This window comes from Anomaloglossus baeobatrachus, chromosome 6 (assembly GCF_048569485.1).
Source record: "Anomaloglossus baeobatrachus isolate aAnoBae1 chromosome 6, aAnoBae1.hap1, whole genome shotgun sequence".
NCBI classification, from domain to species: domain Eukaryota; kingdom Metazoa; phylum Chordata; class Amphibia; order Anura; family Aromobatidae; genus Anomaloglossus; species Anomaloglossus baeobatrachus.
In genome coordinates, this window is record NC_134358.1 from 379754285 (window position 1) to 379775393 (window position 21109).

At 43.5% G+C, this 21109-nt stretch overlaps 1 protein-coding gene across 1 annotated transcript in view; it reads right to left on the minus strand.

Annotated features, from left to right (window-relative positions):
• Nucleotides 1–21109, minus strand: part of ITGA9 (integrin subunit alpha 9) — a 644853-nt gene that overhangs the window by 473437 nt on the left and 150307 nt on the right. Inside the window, exon 6 of the mRNA XM_075316572.1 lies at nt 13761–13893. Coding sequence (XP_075172687.1) covers nt 13761–13893 — 133 coding nt within the window. The remainder of the gene's footprint in view (nt 1–13760; nt 13894–21109) is intronic.

A 21109-nucleotide genomic window follows, 5' to 3' on the forward strand; every position in this document is an offset into this window, starting at 1 on the left:
ATCGGAGGACGCGATCAGCTGTAGCTATGACGACGTGCCGCCTCAGGACACCGGGCCAGGACAGCAGCCTGCCAGCGACATCGGGGGTCAGGTGAGGTAAGTTCACAATGGACTCACATGACCCCGTGACGGCAGTGCTGCGAGACCCGGTCACGGTAGTGATATCGGGCGGCACTGTCTTCACGGGGTCAGGTGAATGAAATTACTAGCACCTGTGATGTCATTGCCCCAGCAGGCACGCACACATTATACACACACATACACACACTATATATATATATATATATATATATATACACACACCCACACTGCTGTGTGTGCGCCCCTGCGTTGACCTGGGCTCACCTTCTGAGTTCCAGGTCACTGCAGGAAAGCACTCACAGCTGTGTGTGTGTATAATGTGTGTATGCGCGTGTGTATAATGTGTGTATGCGCATGTGTGTATAATGTGTGTATGCGCATGTGTGTATAATGTGTGTATGCGCATGTGTGTATAATGTGTGTATGCGCATGTGTGTATAATGTGTATATGCGCATGTGTGTATAATGTGTATATGCGCATGTGTGTATAATGTGTTTATGCGTGTGTGTATAATGTGTGTATGCGTATGTGTGTATAATGTGTGTATGCGCGTGTGTATAATGTGTGTATGCGCATGTGTGTATAATGTGTGTATGCGCATGTGTGTATAATGTGTGTATGCGCATGTGTGTATAATGTGTGTATGCGCATGTGTGTATAATGTGTGTATGCGCATGTGTGTATAATGTGTTTATGCGTGTGTGTATAATGTGTGTATGCGCGTGTGTATAATGTGTGTATGCGCGCGTGTATAATGTGTGTGCGCGCACGCGTGTATAATGTGTGTGCGCGCACGCGTGTATGTGTGTGCGCGCACGCGTGTATAATGTGTGTGTGTGTGTGTATAGTGTGTGTGTGTATAGTGTGTGTGTGTATAGTGTGTGTATAGTGTGTGTGTGTAGTGTATAGTGTGTGTATAGTGTGTGTGTATAGTGTGTGTGTGTATATAGTGTGTGTGTGTATATAGTGTGTGTGTGTGTATAGTGTGTAGTGTGTGTAGTGTGTGTATATAATGTGTGTGCGCGCGTGTGTGTATAATGTGTGTGTGCGCGCGTGTGTGTATAATGTGTGTGCGCGCGTATAATATGTGTGTGTGTGTGCGCGCGTATAATATGTGTGTGTGTGCGTGCGCGCGCGCGCCTCTCTGCTGGGGCAATGACGTCACATTGGAAGTGAGGGGCTGCTCTCACAATCAATGGGGGACTTTTAGTTCTGCTTTAAAGGGGTGGTTCACCCATTTTTTTTTTTCCCCCAATGATCAGATGATATTGGATCCGGATTGGACGGCGCGGGACCCTAACCCAGGATTACTGCGGAGGGGGGTTTATTTCAATAAAGATGGAGTCACTAATTGTGTTGTGTTTTATTTCTAATAAAAATATTTTTCTGTGTGTTGTGTATTTTTTTTTTTTATCTATCATTACTAGAAATTCATGGTGGCCATGTCTAATATTGGCGTGACACCATGAATTTCGGGCTTAGGGCTAGCTGATAATATACAGCTAGCCCTAACTCCATTATTACCCGGCTAGCCACCCGGCATCAGGGCAGCTGGAAGAGTTGGATACAGCACCAGAAGATGGCGCTTCTATGAAAGCGCCATTTTCTGGGGTGGCTGCGGACTGCAATTCGCAGTGGGGGTGCCCAGAAAGCTTGGGCACCCTTCACTGTGGATTCCAATCCCCAGCTGCCTAGTTGTACCCGGCTGGACACCAAAATTAGGCGAAGCTCACGTCATTTTTTTTTTAAAATTATTTCATGAAATTCATGAAATAAAAAAAAAAAAGGGCTTCTCTATATTTTTGGTTCCCAGCCGGGTACAAATAGGCAGCTGGGGGTTGGGGGCAGCCCGTACCTGCCTGCTGTACCCGGCTAGCATACAAAAATATGGCGAGGCCCATGTCATTTTTTTTTCTTTTTGGGTAAAAAACTGCATACAGTCCTGGATGGAGGATGCTGAGCCTTGTAGTCCCATGCATGACAAGTAACAGTGTGGATTTTGGCTAAGTTCACACACTGCGTCGTTTTATTTAAGCGGTGTTTTTGTGCGTTTTTTTGCTTCAAAAAACCCCAAAATAACCATACGTGGCAAACAACAGACGCGTTTTTACCGGGTTTTGGTGCGTTTTTTGCTCTGTGTTTTTATGCTTTTTTTATCAGAGAAAGATTGTTGAAAGAAAAAAAAAAAAGAAAAAAGGTCTGAAGTAATTTCCTTCTTCAATATGTTCTTCATTCTCCACTAGTGTATGCAGGAGAGCATACAGCTGCAGAAGTACAGGGCTCAGCATGCTCTATCCAGGACGGTATGCTGGAGGGAGAGGCAGGGGGAGCAGAACTACAAGGCTCAGCATCCTCCATTCACTAGTGTATGCATGAGAGCAGACAGCAGCTGCAGAACTACAAGGCTCAGCATCCTCCATTCACTAGTGTATACAGGAGAGCAGACAGCAGCTGCAGAACTACAAGCCTCAGTATCCTCCATTCACTAGTGTAAGCAGGAGAGAAGACAGCAGCTGCAGAACTACAAGGCTCAGCATACTCCATCCCGGACTGTATGCAGTTTTTTGCCAAAAAAGAAAAAAAAAATGACGTGGGCTTTGCCATATTTTTGTATGCTAGCCGGGTACAGCAGGCAGGTACGGGCTGCCCCCAACCCCCAGCTGCCTATTTGTACCCAGCTAGGAACCAAAAATATAGAGAAGCCCTTTTTTTTTTTAATTATTTCATGAATTTCATGAAATAATAAATAAAAAAATGACGTGCGCTTCGCCTAATTTTGGTGTCCAGCCGGGTACAACTAGGCAGCTGGGGATTGGAATCCACAGTGCAGGGTGCCCATGCTTTCTGGGCACCCCCACTGCGAATTGCAGTCCGCAGCCACCCCAGAAAATGGCGCTTTCATAGAAGCGCCATCTTCTGGCGCTGTATCCAACTCTTCCAGCTGCCCTGATGCCGGGTGGCTAGCCGGGTAATAATGGAGTTAGGGCTAGCTGTATATTATCAGCTAGCCCTAAGCCCGAAATTCATGGTGTCACGCCAATATTAGACATGGCCACCATGAATTTCTAGTAATGATAAAAAAAAAAAAAAAAAATACACAACACACAGAAAAATATTTTTATTAGAAATAAAACACAACACAATTAGTGACTCCATCTTTATTGAAATAAACCCCCCTCCGCAGTAATCCTGGGTTAGGGTCCCGCGCCGTCCAATCCGGATCCAATATCATCTGATCATTGGGGGGAAAAAAAAAATGGGTGAACCACCCCTTTAAAGCAGAACTAAAAGTCCCCCATTGATTGTGAGAGCAGCCCCTCACTTCCACCTGTGACGTCATTGCCCCAGCAGAGAGGCGCGCGCGCACACACACACACATATTATACGCGCGCACACACATTATACACACGCGCGCACACACACATTATACACACACGCGCGCACGCACACACACACACACACATTATACACACACGCGCGCACACACATTATATACACACACTATACACACACTATACACTATACACACACACACACACTATACACACACACACACTATACACACACTATACACACACACACACTATACACACACTATACACCCTATACACTATACACACACACACACTATACACACACACACACTATACACACTATACACACACTATACACACACACTATACACACACACATACACGCGTGCGCACACACACACATACACGCGTGCGCGCACACACACATACACGTGTGCGCGCACACACATTATACACGCGTGCGCGCACACACATTATACACGCGTGCGCGCACACACATTATACACGCGTGCGCGCACACACATTATACACGCGTGCGCGCACACACATTATACACGCGTGCGCGCACACACATTATACACGCGTGCGCGCACACACATTATACACGCGTGCGCGCACACACATTATACACGCGTGCGCGCACACACATTATACACGCGTGCGCGCACACACATTATACACGCGCACATACACACATTATACACACACGCATAAACACATTATACACACATGCGCATACACACATTATACACACATGCGCATACACACATTATACACACATGCGCATACACACATTATACACACATGCGCATACACACATTATACACACATGCGCATATACACATTATACACACATGCGCATACACATATTATACACACATGCGCATACACACATTATACACACACGCGCATACACACATTATACACACATTATACACACATTATACACACGCGCATACACACATTATACACACACAGCTGTGAGTGCTTTCCTGCAGTGACCTGGAACTCAGAAGGTGAGCCCAGGTCAACGCAGGGGCGCACACACAGCAGTGTGGGTGTGTGTATATATATATATATATATATATAGTGTGTGTATGTGTGTGTATAATGTGTGCGTGCCTGCTGGGGCAATGACATCACAGGTGCTAGTAATTTCATTCACCTGACCCCGTGAAGACAGTGCCGCCCGATATCACTACCGTGACTGGGTCTCGCAGCACTGCCGTCACGGGGTCATGTGAGTCCATTGTGAACTTACCTCACCTGACTCCCGATGTCGCTGGCAGGCTGCTGTCCTGGCCCGGTGTCCTGAGGCGGCACGTCGTCATAGCTACAGCTGATCGCGTCCTCCGATCAGCTGTTCTGCAGACACCAAGCTGTGTAATGCGGGCTTCAGAAACATGGCGCCGGAGATAAGCGCTATGCGCTGAGACCCACTCCGGCGCCATGTTTCTGAAGATTAGCATTTTACAGACAGCCGGAGGGAGGGAGGGAGGAACAGGCAGCGGGGGGGCAGGGAACTCCTGCATAACCCGCCCGGACATCAGGAGAGAGGGAGGAACAGGCTGGTGGGGGGGCGGGGAACTCCTGCATAACCCGCCCGGACATTAACAGAGAGGTGCACACGTCAATCAAAAAGTGCACGAAATTTCAAACTTTATAAAGTTGGATTTCGCTGCCTAAACACCCGAGCTGCCCCCCAATGGTATGTACACACTGTGCATGATACTGCCAGTACTGCACTGGCTGCAGCTTATACACGAAAATCCTGATGGTTGGTTCCCTTTAAAATCTCGCTTTGGCAGATGGGGCAGGGCTCAAAAGGGAAAGAGTGCTATTTGATTTATGGAGAGCAAAATTGTCTGGAATAGATTACATTTGGAAAGCCGCCAAGGTTCAAAACGGCAGAAACCCCCCAAAAGTCACACCATTTAGAAACTATACTCCTCAAAAAATGTATCTTAGGCCTCTGCCACATTCACGTGAAAATCACGCACGTGCCGAGAGACACGTATTTCCCCTGCGTGTTGCGTGCAGGTAAATACGTGTCTCTGGTACGTGCGGGACACGTGTGTTCTACGTGTGCTATCCGCGATAGCACACGTAGAACCGGTAATTAACATACTCACCTGGTCCTTCCTGCTGTCCGCGCTGCTGTCCGTGGTGCTGATCCTCGGTCTCCAGCCCTCCCGTCTCCCCGCTGCTGCTGCTGCCAGGCAGTGAAGTGAATATTCAATGAGAAAAATGAGCGGCGGTCGGCAGCAAGAGGCAGCAGCGGCAGAGGCAGGAGGGCTGGAGAAGGTGAGTAAATGTTTTTTTTTTTTTCACTGACACGTGTGTTTTCCCCGGCGCGTGTCACACGGGACCGCATCCACACTACACCCGTGTGGTACGGGTGCGGGCCGTGTGACACCCGTGCTGCGGGAGAAAACACTGACATGTCAGCGCTTTGAAAAACGCACACGCGCACAAACGCACACGGACACACGTTCCGTGTGGTTTTACGTGTGTGTGCCTGCTACAATAGGGTAGCATTGCTTAACGTGTCTCCGTGCCGCCGGTACGTGTAAAAAATGACAAACACGTGCCGGCGGCACGGATGTGTGTCACAGGCCTAAGACTGTTGTGAGCATCTTGAACCGATTGGTGCTTCAGAGAATTTGATAATATTAGGTCGTGAAAATTAATTCTTTTTTTCCAACAAAACGTTTGCTGATTGCCAACATTTTTAATTTTCCCATGGGTATCAGGAGAAAATGGACCACAAAATGTGTTATACAATTTCTCCTGAGTACAGTAATATATGTAATATATGTGGTGGAGAACTACTTTTCAGGCACAATGCAAAGCTCAGAAATAAAGGAGCGCAATATTGGAGTGCCAATTTTGCTGGAATGGTTTGCGGGTACTAAGTCACAATGGCAAAGCCTTTGAGGTATCAGAACAGTAAAACCCTCTATAAGCGACCCTATAATGAAAACAACTAGCGATGCAGTGAGCATATTGACACCACATATATTTCACTAAATTTTCTAGTTTTGGGAGGTGAAGTAATAATTACATTTTTACCACACCTTTTAGACCCAGATTTTACATTTGCCCAAGGAAAATATGTAAAAATGACAGCATAATTGTGACACAATTTTTCGTGATTGAGACAACACCACATATGTGACTGTACAGTACAGTTTGGCCACACAGCAAAACTCTGGAAAGAAGGAGCTCTATTTGACTTTTGGAGCGCAGAGTTTCGTAAAATAGTTTGTGGACTCCATATATATAGCCCCTAAGTGCCAGAAGAGCAGAAGCCTCCTTCAAGTGACCTCAATTTGGAAATTAAAACGCTCTGGAAATTCACCTATGGGTGTTGTGATGATTTTGACTCCATGGGTGTTTTCCAGAAACAAGTAGCAATGAATGTTGCAGAGTGAAAATGGAAATTTGCCATTGTGGTGCCCAGTACACTTTAGTGCCCGTACATTGTACCCATCTTGAGCTTCTGGACACCTGCAGCCTGTAAATTAAGTGAGCTTTGCTAACTACAGAAATGCCAAACATGTGGAGACTAACTGAGGTTTAGGCACACTGTGAGGATTAGAAGAGAGGGGACATTTGGAATTGGGAGCACAGATTTGGCTGGATTTCTTTTGGGGGACAAGGAGCCATAGCATTTTTCCAGTAATATGCAAACCGCTAGATTTCTGTTAACGGAAGATTATCTTGAGTGGGGATTTGTTTTTTTTGTGGGTTGAGTAGAAGCTTTCAATTGTGACATTTTATAGTACAGAACATTTTGGATCAGTTTACATTTATCCTGTGCTCTACGCTGAGCCCTTACATAGGTGTTTCCATCTAAATCTACAAAATACGTGATTCAGATAAAACTCCGGACTAATCCATTCACTTGCGAGGCAGTAGAGATACTGTGGTCTTTGTGTAGCTTCCGTTCAGTGCTATCCAACTTTTAAGATATGCACGAAAAAGGTAGTTGATCGCAATATTATGAACATCTAATAAGATGGTAATGGCCAGACCATAGGCCAGACAGAGCACAAAGTGTTTCCATCTGTCTCATTATAGGGAATCTTCCATCTGGGGTTCTGTCTGAATCAGGTATTTCATAGAGTTACACGGAAACCCCAAAATAAGCGCTCAGTGTAGAATGAAGGATAAATATGAGATGAGCCTTACTGCGATCTTTTGAAGGCAGAATAAACAATATTTTTTTACACTGTCCATGTGCGTTGATTAGTGATCAGATGACTTTATTCTTTGGGTCAGACACTGGATTTATTTTATGTTTGACTACCATCACACACTAAAAAACTTTTTATTTTTTTTTAAAAAAAAGTTTTTGCATCACCATATTTTGAGAGCTATAATTTTTCTGCTGACAGAGTCATGTGAGGGCTTGTTTTTTTACAGTATGAGTTGACGTTTTTACTGGTACCATTTTTCGGACACATCATTTTTGATCACTTTCTACTCTACAATGAAAACAATTTTAGAGACAAAGTATTTTTTTTGCATTACTGTATTCTGAGAGCCATAGTTTTTTATTTTTTCAGTGATGGTGCTCTATGGCGGCATGTTTTTTTGCAGGACAAGATGATGTCTTCGGCGAAACCATTTTTATTTCCACTCCATTTTTCATTGCGTTTTATTTAGTAATTATGATGAAAGGGTTAAACAGTGTTACAGTTTTTTAGATTGTGTTATTCTGAACGCGTAGATACCAAATATGTGTATGTTATTATTTTTACATATAAATTCTTATTTATTGGTGTAATATTTTTTTTTATTATTATTTTTTTACTTTGGGAGGCTGGGGGTGTTTTGGTTTTTTTTAATATATTTTTTTCCAATTTTTTTTTACTTACTACCTGTATGGGACTTTATATTTTTTTTATATTTTTGCAGAGTTAGCTGCAGAGATTAAATAGTGTGACAGATTTATAGATCTTGGCGTTCTGGACGCAGCGATACCAAATATGTGTGCTTTATTCATTTATTTTTGTTTTTACATAAAAATTCTTATTTATTGGTGTAATACATCTTGCTCTTTATTTTGTGTAGTTTTTTTCTATATATATTTTTTGTATTTATTTTTACTTTTTTTTACCTTTTTACTTAGTCCCTCTATGGGATTTTTAATTTAATGTTTGTTTACGGTGTTTACTGTAGAGGTTAGTATTCTTATTTATTGGTGTAATCTTTTTTATGTTTTATTTTATTATATCTTTTCATGTGACAACACTGAAAATATGACAGTTCGATAAAATGTAAAGAGTCAGTGAACACAAAAGTATAAAAGTGTAAATTTGGTGAGTGTCAACACACAACCATTAATGTTAAAACCGCTGGCAAATAAGTGAGTACACCTATAAGTAAAAATTGCCAAATTGCTCCCAAAGTGAAAAATTTGGTGGCTAGCATAATTTTCAAGCACTGCCTTAACTCTCTTGAGCATGTAAGGAATTGGCTAAAAGATAGGAAACAAAGAGTAGTCATAAATGGAACATTCTCTAAATGGGCCATAGTCAGCAGTGGGGTGCCGCAGGGATCTGTGCTAGGATCAATTCTTTTTAATCTCTTTATTAATGACCTTGTGGATGGGATTGATAGTAAAGTGTCAGTCTTTGCTGATGACACCAAACTATGTAGGATATTAAAAACTGACCTTGATATTACAATATTACAAAAAGATCTGGATAAGATGTCAGAATGGGCAGATACTTGGCAAATGAGATTTAATGTTGATAAATGTAAAGTAATGCACTTAGGACGGAGTAATCCTATAGCTGCGTATACATTAAATGGAAGTAAACTTGGGACTATAGAACAGGAGAAGGACTTGGGTATTCTCATTACAAATAAGCTGAGCAGCAGCACTCAATGTCAGGCAGCAGCTGCAAAAACAAACAAGATTCTAGGGTGTATAAAAAGAGAGATTAGATCCCGTGATCCCAACGTATTGTTACCCCTCTATAAATCACTTGTAAGGCCATATCTAGAATATGGGATCCAGTTTTGGGCTCCACATTTTAAAAAGGACATTCAGAAGTTAGAGTCAGTTCAAAGGCAGGCAACTAGACTACTACAAGGAATGGAAGGCCTCCCATATGATGACAGGTTGAAAAAGTTAGATATGTTTAGCTTAGAAAAAAGACGTCTCAGAGGAGATCTCATTTATATGTATAAATACATGTGTGGTCAATATAAAGGACTGGCACATGACTTATTTCTTCCGAAGACAATACTAAAGACCAGGGGGCACTCACTGCGAGTGGAAGAAGAGCGATTCCGACAGCTAAATAGGAAAGGGTTCTTTACAGTTAGAGCAGACAGACTGTGGAATGCCCTATCAGAAGAGGTAGTAATGGCAGATACTATAACAGCTTTCAAAAAAGGGCTGGATGATTTCCTCAGTACACATAACATTGTTGGTTATAAATGACTTTGTAGAACTGGTGGAGGAAGGTTGAGCTAGATGGACCTAGGTCTTTTTTCAACCTTAGTAACTATGTAACTATATAGCTCACTAGAGCTTCACAGGAGCCACTGGATCCTCTTCCACTCTTCCATGACGACATCACAGAACTGGATGATGTTAGAGACCTTGTACTCCTCCACTGGAGGATGCTTCACAGATGCTCAATAGGGTTTAGGTCTGGAGGCATGCTTGGCCAGTCCAGCACCTTTACCCTAAATTTCTTTAGCAAGTCAGTGATTGTTTTGGAGGTGTTGGAATACTGCTCTACAGCCCAATTTACCAAGGGAGGGGATCATGCTTCGCTTCAGTACGTCACAGTATATGTTGGCATTAATAGTTCCCTGAATGAACTATAGCATCTGACACCTGGCAGCATTCATGCAGCCCCAAACCATGACACTCCCTCCACCATGCTTGACTGTAGGCAAGACACATTTGTCTTTGTACTCCTCACTTAGTTGCCAACACACACGCTTGACAACATCTCAACCAAATAAGTTTCTTCAGACCACAGGACATGATTCCAAGAATCCATGTCCTTAGTGTTCTTGTCTTCAGCAAACTGTTTTCAGGCTTTGTTGTGCATCATCTTTAGAAGAGGCTTTCTTCTGGGACGGCAATAATGCATAATTTTATACAGTGTGCGGTATATGGACTGAGTACTGATAGGCTGACCCCCACCCCTTTAACCTTTGCAGCAATGTTGGCCACACTTATACATCTATGTTTTAAAACAACATCTGAATATGAGGCTGAGCACATGAACTCAACTTCTTTGGTCGACCATGGCGTGGCCTGTTCTAAATGTAATCTGACTTGTTAATCCGCTATATGATCTTAACTTTGCTGCAGCTCAATTTCATGGCGTTGGCAATCTTCTTATAGCCTAGGCCATCTTTTTGGAGAGCAATAATTCTTTTTATCAAATCCTCAGAGAATTCTTTGCCATGAGGTGCCATGTTGAACTTCCAGTGACCAGTATAAGGCCCTGTGCGCACTGTGTGGATTTACCGCATATTTTGCTGCGGATTTGCTGCAGAAAATGTGTCTAACATTGCTGCAGTCAATTCCCCAGCAAAACCTATGGGTTTTAAAAAATGCTGTGCGCACTCTGCGTTTTTTATACCCGCGGAATTACCCACGGATTTTCCGCTTCGGAATTAATGAACATGTCACTTCTTTTCCGCAGGTACCTGTGGTTTTTGCCATAGATACTGGTAAAAATCCATGGGGACAAACTCGTGGAAAATTTGTGGTAAATCCACAGTAAATCCGTGGTAAATCCGCGGCCAAACTGAGGCAAAATCGCGGGTGCGGTTTTACCACGGTTTTTACCGCGGGTGCGGGATTCTTTCAGAGGGTCCGTTTTTTCTTAAGAAAAAGGCACTTTCTAGTGCACACATAGCCTAAGAGAGTGTGTGTGACTGATAACACCAAATGTAACATATCTGCTCTCCATTCACACCTGAGACCTTGCAACACTAATGAGTCATATGACCATGGGGAGGGAGAATGGCTAATTGGGCACAATTTGGCCATTTTCACTTAGGGGTGTACTCTCTTTTGCTGCCAGTGGTTTAGACATTAAAGGCTGTGTGTTGAGTTATTTAGAGGACACATAAAATTTACACTGTTATACAAGCTGCACACTGACTACTCTACATTGTATCACATTGTATAATCTGTGCTGTCCCATGAAAAGATATAATAAAATATTTACAAAAATGTGAGGGGTGTACTCACATTTGTGATATACTATAGCACGTTATGATGCAGGAATTGATACGCGCTCTAGATGTGCTATGTGTGTCATATGGCATTAAGGTATTAATGAGTCAAAGCTTTAAGGGGGCCTTACACGCTACGATATCGTTAATGTTTTATCGTCGGGGTCACGTTGTTAGTGACGCACATCCGGCGTCATTAACGATATTGCAGCGTGTGACACTTACCAGCGACCTTAAGCGACCTCAAAAATGGTGAAAATCGTTCACCATGGAGAGGTCGTCCCAAAACCAAAAAATCGGTAATGGTTGATTATCGATGTTGTTCGTCACTCCTGCAGCAGCACACAGGAGCGAGGAACCTCACCCTACCTGCCGCTGGCCGCAATGCGGAAGTAAGGAGGTGGGCGGGATGTTATGTCCCACTCATCTCCGCCCCTCCACTTTGATTGGCCGGCCGCTTAGTGACGTCGCAGTGACGTCGCTGTGATGCCGAACGCACCTCCCCCTTGAAGGAAAGATTGTTCGGCAGTCACAGCGACGACGCCGACCAGGTAAGTGCGTGTGACGCTGCCGTAGCGATAATGTTCGCTACGGCAGCGAACACACGATATCGCACACACGACGGGGACGGGTGCTTACACGCTCGATATCGCTAGCAATTGCTAGCGATGTCGTAGCGTGTAAAGCCCGCTTTAGGTTTGTCAGTTTCCTATCTACATGAGGTTTTAGTCTACATTAAAAATAAATCAAATCAACAAACTTTGCATACATCAATAGTACAGGAGAATCTAATAAACTTTGTAAAATATCTTAGCAGACAATGCTGCTTCTTTCTGAACTCATAAGTGACTTTTAACCCTTCCTGCTTACTATCTATCTGAGCAAGATGAGCTGCTAGCTCACTGTGGTATCAGATTAAACTGGCTACTATATCCTATGAAGAGGAAAAGGGGAAGAAGAAAGGAAGGACATAGTGAGGAAACAGGCAGAGAAAGACACAGAAAGGTAATACTGATCTTTCTGACAAGTCTTTTACCTCACCCCAGAGCTGGATTCACATCCACACAGCTCAGTATTGCTGTAAAATGACCAATATGCGCTAGGTTTCCTAAAAATGATTGAAGAGTAGTAATCCCTTTTAGTGTGCCCTGCTGTTTATGACAGAGATTATAGCAGCTATTTTCCTACAGTCAATTGTAAATGAAGAGATAAAGCCAGCAGAGAGGAACATGTAGAGCAGAAGTTATATAATGGCCAGAAATAACATTAACAGCTTAATCTGGTGTGTGATAAACAATAGTGTACCACAGCCTACACATTCTTTTAGCTCTTCTCTGAAATTTTAGGGATACAGCCTTAAAGGGAACCTGTCACCAGATTTGGTGACTATAAGCTACGGCACCACCAGTGGGTTCCCATTCAAACCTGCTGTATATAAGAGCCCAAGCTGCTGTGTGGAACATAAAAATCACTTTATAATACTCACCTAAGGGCCGATGCAGTGCGGTGCTGACAATGAGGTTCTGCGCAGGTGCACTACAATACTTTGAGCTACCCTGCCCAGGGCAGATCAAAGTGCGCCTGCGCAGCGCCTCAATGCCGGCTAGTGTGGATGACATAGAACGCGTCACACACCCAGGCTTCAGAAGACGGAGGACAAAGATGGCCGAAAGAGGAGGCGCCGGTACCGGAGAATGGAGACGCCCATCCGACCAGTCTGCACTGCACCTTAGGTAAATATTATAAAGTGTTTTTTATGTTCTACACAGCAGCCTGGGCTCTTTTATACAGCATGTTAAACTGCTGTATATAAGAGCTCACTGGTGGTGGCCGCAGCTTATAGTCACCAAATCTGGTGACAGGTTCCCTTTAACCCCTTTTTGGTCATGGGTCCAGATATCCAGGCTTTTTTTTCCATATTTGGTTCCAATGTCATTAGTCATTGTAATATATACCGTTACTCAGCAGCACTTTTCTTCTATACCGTAAAGAAATACTAGAACAATTTTTTTTATGTCTGTGATAATGAATAACAAATGATTTGTAATATGCTGCCTTGTTTTTAGAGACACCCAGACACGATATCACTACCGTTCATTAGGGGTTGACAGATCCACTTCAACCGAGAAGAAGACACTTGCCTAAATATTTGGTGTAACCTTTGGCAATGACAGCTTCGTTACTCAGCTTGAAGTATGTGTTGTCAGTAAGGTTCAATACTTTAACAGTGCCTGTCCAGTAATACGATCCTGGAGCTCCCATAACAACCAGCTCCTAAAAAAAGAGAAAAAGGAGAGTGTAAATCTCCGTCAGTATTTATGGCAACAAAACAATGTGGAATAATGGCTTTCATATTTCATATTTTTAGCTAGTGGAGTCAACTAAGGGGCATAGGTCCTCTGTGTCACCTCCACTGTTATGTGGTGAGTTACAATCTGTGTAGCGTCCTGCCACCAAAGATTCAACTAAGTAATCATTATTATTTATTAGTAGAATTAATTCTGTAATATACATATACTAGCTGTACTACCCGGCTTCGCCTGGGTTAATAACTGCTGTTAACAAAATAGAATGTATTAACAAAAATTTATTCTGCACACAAAAACTACAAAACAAATAGAAATGTAATTATTAAAAGGCAAAATCTAAGCTAATAGAAGCATTTCGCAACATATATTTCAACACCCCAGATATTTCACACAGATTTAACTAAATTGGCCAAGTAATGTGCTCCATCTGTCTCTTTCCAGGTCTGTCTCTTTCCAGGTCTGTCTCTTTCTCCGTCTGTCTCTGTCTGTTTCTTTCTCCGTCTGTCTCTTTTCAGGTGTCTCTTTCCAGGTCTGTCTCTTTCCAGGTCTGCCTCTTTCCAGGTCTGCCTCTGTCCAGGTCTGCCTCTTTCCTCGTCTGTCTCTTTCCCCATCTGTCTCTTTTCAGGTGTCTCTTTCCAGGTCTGCCTCTTTGCAGGTCTGCCTCTTTCCAGGTCTGCCTCTTTCCTAGTCTGTCTCTTTCCCTGTCTATCTCTGTCTGTCTCTTTCCCCATCTGTCTCTTTCCCTATCTGTCTCTTTCCTCCGTCTGTCTCTTTCTCCGTCTGTCTCTTTCCCCGTCTGTCTCTTTCCCCATCTGCCTGTCTCTGTCTGTCTCTTTCTTTGTCTCTATCTCTCTGTTTCTTTCCCCGTCTGTCTCTTTCCCTGTCTGGCTCCCCGTCTCTTTGCCTATGTCTTTTCCTGTCTGTCTCTTTCCCTGTCTGCCTGTCTCTGTCTGTCTCTTTCCTTGTCTGTCCCTATTTCTCTGTCTCTTTCCCCGTCTTTCTCTATCAAGGTCTGTGTCTTTCCCCAGCTATCTTTGTCTGTCTCTCTGGCTGTCTCCTCCTTCCCTGTCTGCCTGTCTCTGTCCCTGTCTGCATGTCTGTCTGTCTCTTTCCCCATCTGTCTCTTTGCCCATCTGTCTCTTTCCAGGTCTGTCTCTTTCCCCGTCTGTCTCTGTCTGTCTCTTTCACCGTCTGTCTCTGTCTCTTTCACCATTTGTCTCTGTCTGTCTCTTTTCCTGTCTGTCTCTATCTCTCTATCTCTTTCCTGTCTGTCTCTCTCTCTGTCTGTCTCTCTCTGTCTCTCTCTATCCGTCTCCCCACCATCTTATTACCTCACATATAAGCTTCTTATACTATGAATGTCTTTTGTTCCTATAGCAACCAATCACAGTTCCTACTAATAACCTGTAGTTCCAGGCTCCATTTACTTTAATGGAGGCATGTTTTTTGGAGCATAACTGTAAAATGTGGGGTTACATTTTCCTGTCAAAACATAGTCTATGACGTTCCCTGGGTCACATGAGGTGTCTGTGCAAAATTTCGTGATTGTAAATGCGACGGTGCGGATACACTTTTCGTTTCACTTTTTCCCCATTATGTAGATAGGGGCAAAATTGATTGGTAAATTGGAATGCGCGGGGTTAAAATTTCACCTCACAACATAGCCAATGACGCTCTCAGGGTCAAGATGGTGTGAGTGTGCAAAATTTTGTGGCTGTAGCTGCGACGATGCAGATGTCAATCCCGGACATACACACATACATACATACAGACATACACACATTCAGCTTTATATATTAGATTAGAGTATTCTGTGCTTTCTTACTAAGCCATGTCACTCGGGCTCTGGAAATGCTTGAACATGTCATATTAAATTCTATATTTTAAAACTAAGCACCATACATAGGGCACAAGTTTTCAATTTGACTTTCATCCTTAGGCCTCTTTCACACGTCCGTGCCTCCGGTACGTGTTTGGCAGTTTTCTCACGCACCGGTGACACCGGCACACGTTGACATATGTTTTCCTATAGTTTCGGGCACACGTAAGTATTTTTGCACGGAATGTGTGTCCGTTCCGTACTTACGTGTGGCCATGTGCTCCACACGCCGACAAGTTTGTTTTTCTCCGGCATCACGGGTGTCACATGGAACGAAAAAGTGTCACACGTAACACACACGGACCACATGGATGTGTTCCGTGTGACACGCACTGGAGAAAAGACATGTGTCTATTAAAAAAAACCAAAAACCTTTACTCACCTTCTCCTGCCCTCCTGTCTCTGCCGCTGTTGTCACTTGCTTCCGACCGCCGCTCATTATGCTCATTTAATATTCACTTCACTACGGCCGGAAGCAGCAGCAGCGGGTAGTCGGCAGGACCGGAGACCGAAGATCAGTACCACGGACAGCGACGCCAGGGACAGGTGAGTGGAAAGTTCTCGTTCTCCGTGTGTAATCACGGATAACACACGGAGAACACACGTGTGCCATACACCAGCTCACGTTGGGCAATACGCATCTTTGACACGTCGTGAAACACGTGCGTGATTTTCACGGGCGTGTGAAAGAGGCCTTAGAAGGGGTTAAATAAAGAGATTAAAGCTATTAATTGCCTTCATTTTACTTCTTCCTAGTGATGAAGGGCCTCAGGCAGGCCGCACAGTACATTTGTATACACTAAACCATACATACAGATGATTCCAAAGGGTGAGGTGAGTGGGAAGTTCTTCTGTATTCTTTCATTGAGTGGTTGAAAAATATTACATTTTTTTTAACATTTTAAAAAGAATCTGAATTATCTAATTTCAAACCTGTCAGACTGAGTCCTTCATTCCCGACACTCCAAAAATATGTTAAAAGAAGACTGAAAATTAGAGTCTACAGGACATGTCAGCAGAAAGAGCATAAGATTGTATCAATCAGTATCTGTCAGCAGTTTTCATATCCTCAAACTGCTACCATTGCTACAGAGGTCTCTGCTGTCATCTAACGTCCAAGGAGACGTCAATCAGGAGCAGAGCAAACTGCTACCATTGCTACAGAGGTCTCTGCTGTCATCTAACGTCCAAGGAGACGTCAATCAGGAGCAGAGCAAACTGTTACCATTGCTACAGAGGTCTCTGCTGTCATGTAACGTCCAAGGAGACGTCAATCAGGAGCAGAGCAAACTGCTACCATTGCTACAGAGGTCTCTGCTGTCATCTAACGTCCAAGGAGACGTCTATCAGGAGCAGAGCAAACTGCTACCATTGCTACAGAGGTCTCTGCTGTCATCTAACGTCCAAGGAGACGTCAATCAGGAGCAGAGCAAACTGCTACCATTGCTACAGAGGTTTCTGCTGTCATCTAACGTCCAAGGAGACGTCTATCAGGAGCAGAGGGTAAAGGTTTGGGGAGGATTTTACACCCACTGACAACTCCTAAACAGAGAAATAGAAACTTGATTCTCTTTGCGATGTCAATTGTTCGATCAGAAACAAGTGGATTTTTACACCCCACATTCTTGTAGAGGGTGGAAAGTGAGAGACCTCCTTTAATGTAACATGAGTTTTCTTTTTATGATACAGAATAAGGATTGGGATTAACCTTCAAGTGACATCCAAGCTCAGGCAACAGGGCCACATCTGCACCCCATAAGCCACAATGAAATTCCTGATCTACTTCATTGTAGGGCAAAGTTTCCACGGAATACCAGCGATCTCCAGGGATGACTTTCTGACAACGATTGGGTTTCATTTGGAGGCACTGGCAGCAAGGAACATTATATGACAGACATAATTACAGAAAATAGATGATATATAAAAAGCGTTGTTATCCCGGCATTCCTCTCTTTATTGTCTTATTTGGAATCTGATGACATCTTTATGGCGGTCCATGGGCATCTCGCCTGTAGAAAATTCACTTTAGGACATCTGTTTTGGATCTGAAGTTATCTATTCACAAATGTCAAACACATATTTGACAATACCAAGATAGTAAAGGCCAAAGCTCATTTTTCTTTTTTAATAGAAACAATCAGTTGCAGGAAATTCTTTAATGCTTTAAACTGGGAATGAAATTTACACGAACAATGTTAGTGCAGCATGTGCCATATTCTACCACAGATTTCCCAGAATATACCCTTAGCCCTGTGTAAAACATATCTAAGGCCTGTTAATTTAGGAGCCAACAATAAAATGTCAGTTATTACAAATACAGGGCCTTAATATTATACAGTATATATACCGAGCAGAACGGACTGTAATCTAAGACACTGCAGCCATAAAGTTCCCTCCTCCAAAAGACTCAAGTAATTTTTATTACATAAATCATTAATACACATGAAAATATGCAACTTTATAATATATTCCATTAGCGAAATCTGCTTCTTTTCCTTCCTGACTGATCTTTCTCTCTTGGTTAGGGATAAAATCTTTATTGAATGCCCAGTATAGGGGCTCTATGCAGTCCAATGCCTCATCATAATGCACACTGTGCGGCGCACAACTCTTCACCCTGATCCCGTGCAGCATACAACAATGCTATACATACTAAACACAAAATAGCACACTATTTTCAGAAAACTATTAATGTGATGACTTCCTAGGGCAGATACTGGAGAAGTAACCTTTTTGACTTGTGTCATATAATACTTCTCTGAAAATGTAACATGACGCCTTAGTGCACAATCCAGGTCAACACATGTGAACTTGCTCCTAATGTTATTGCTGGCATTTGTGTGAAAACAAGTACCGTATTTTTCAGACTATAAGGCTATGTGCACACAGTGCGTTTTTATTATGTTTTATAGTGCAGTGTTGATACAAAACTGCAAGCAATCCTTATGCCAGCAAAGTCAATGAGAAACTTGAAGTGTAGTGCACATGTTGAGTTTTTTCCCCTTGCAGATTTGGTGCAGAAAATAATCTGCAGTATGTCAATTCTTTCTGCATTTTTACCTTTGACCATTGAAACCAATGAAAAACGCAGGTAAAAAACACATCAAATATTGTTTTTTAAAAAACACATAAAAACGTGCGGTTTTGCAATGCTGAAATGGTACAGCAAATTCTGCAACCAAAAACTTAGTGTGTGTACATACCCTAAGACACAACATATCATAAGACGTACCTAGGTTTTAGAGAAGGAAAATAATAAAAAAAATGTTGAAACAAAATCATAAAGCACTGTTATGGGGGTAATGTCACCAAATTCTGTACTAATGTCACCGATCTTGGGCCCCTTCCTGATATGTAAGTCCCCCATCCTGGTATATCTGTACCTAATCTGATATATATGTTCCCCATCATGGCATATATGTCCCCCATCATACCACTTTTTTAACACATAAAAAAACTTCTCACCTACCCAACTCCCCAGGAGTGCGGTGTCCTCTTTGAATGCCGCCAACTGACTTTGGCGTGTAACCAACGAGCGGCACATGACATCACTGCCATGCGAATCTAGTCACCGCTGATGTCAGCTGCTGGCTAATCCAAAATGAATATTCCCTGATCCCCACGCCTATAATCCCAACCCCTTCTCGGCGCCAGCATCAGTGGTAGTAAAAATCTTCACTGTCAATTACTATCACTGACCTCGGTGGTGAGAGGTGGGTGGGATTATAGGGGGTTTGAAGCAGTGAATATTCAGTTTCTTTAATAGTGGACAGTGACACACATGATCGCCCCACTCTTGCTCGTTGCAGGCTTTACATAAAGAGAAAAGGCAGAGTAGCAATACAGACAAAAGGTGGATCTGAAGAACTGGTAAGTATAGCTTGCTAATGAGAAAAAAAATAAAAAAGTTTGATGTATGAAAAAAAGATTAGCAGAGCTATATAGAAGGGGATACGAGCTATATGGCAGTCAGTTTAAGTAACGATTACTCCACAGAATTTGCCATTGGCTTTAGGAAACTTAGATGTGCATGCTCAGGAGTTCTATTATACAGTAGTTTCTCCTGGAGAACAAATGTATATATATATATATATATATATATATGTAGCACCCAGGGATATGGGGTACTCGGTTCCGGGCAGCGTACGTCTTGGGAATGTAACGATGGTGGCCATTACCCGGTTCCGTGCCCTGGGCCCTTTTTGTAATGGGGATATTTACAGGGGATTGGTGAATAAAGTTTATTCGTGACGCCACTTGCAGTGTTGCGGCTATATGTAGGGAGCTGCCGCTGCAAAATGTCTCTAATGGGGCTGATGGTATCAGCAGCTAGTATGGTAGCCCCTCCACAAGTAGGGTATTACCTCAGCGGGCATTGGTAGTAGGTGTTCAGAGCAACTGGTTTACTCACTTTATATGTTAATTGTTTGCCCGAGGCCGGCTGGTTTCGCCTCCAAGTACCCGTCGTATTAGTGCCAGTTTAGTTCTCTGGTACCTTCTTCCCCTGCACCTGTCTCTGGTAAGTGGGTCCCTGTGGAATGGAACACTGGGGGTCCCCGGTCTGTGGTTTGTCCACGTCTGTCTGCCTGACGGTAGCGTGAACCCTGTGGGGTTGGAGTCTCTGATCCTGTCCCCGGTTCTCCCTTTGCTACTGAGTCTTCGGATTCTTTAGGTTCAGCAAGGTCCTTGATGGTCCCCTTGCTGTGCATGTGTTAACATGTCGGCTTGAAGCTCTTTCCTGTCCTAGGGTCCTGAACCCCGTCGGTGCGTAGTTCCGAGAGTACGCCACCATACTCCACCGGCAACCACCTCTCCTGGGTACCAGGTCACCGTTATCCCGAGTCAGGACGTTGCTCAGTCACACCTTTTCCCCTCCACTGTCAACTCTCGACTCCCTACTCTCCACTCTCCACAGTCTGCCCCTCCCACCTGGTCAACTAGTGGAGTGAAGTGGCTCCACCTCTAGGCGGCCATCCATTGGTCCCACCCTAGCTAGATACCATTGTATGGGGGATTTGTTGGGGAAAACTGAGATTACCTGGGTTTTTGGTGTTACCGGCACTGGGGTGCTAGGTCTCTAAAGGGGTAGGCCCTGCATCCTGGTGGGGATGCAGAACCTTGTAGCACCCTAATGGCTTCAGGGGCGCTACATTTCCCCTTGGTTAATTCCAGCACGTCCTCAGGCTGCAAGGTAAAACTGGTTACACTTCTTTTTTTTTCAACAGGTAAATATAAACAGGTCCATCCCATGCAGTGGAGGTGCATTACTTAAATGTTACGACCTGGGTATCCCTCTCTGCAC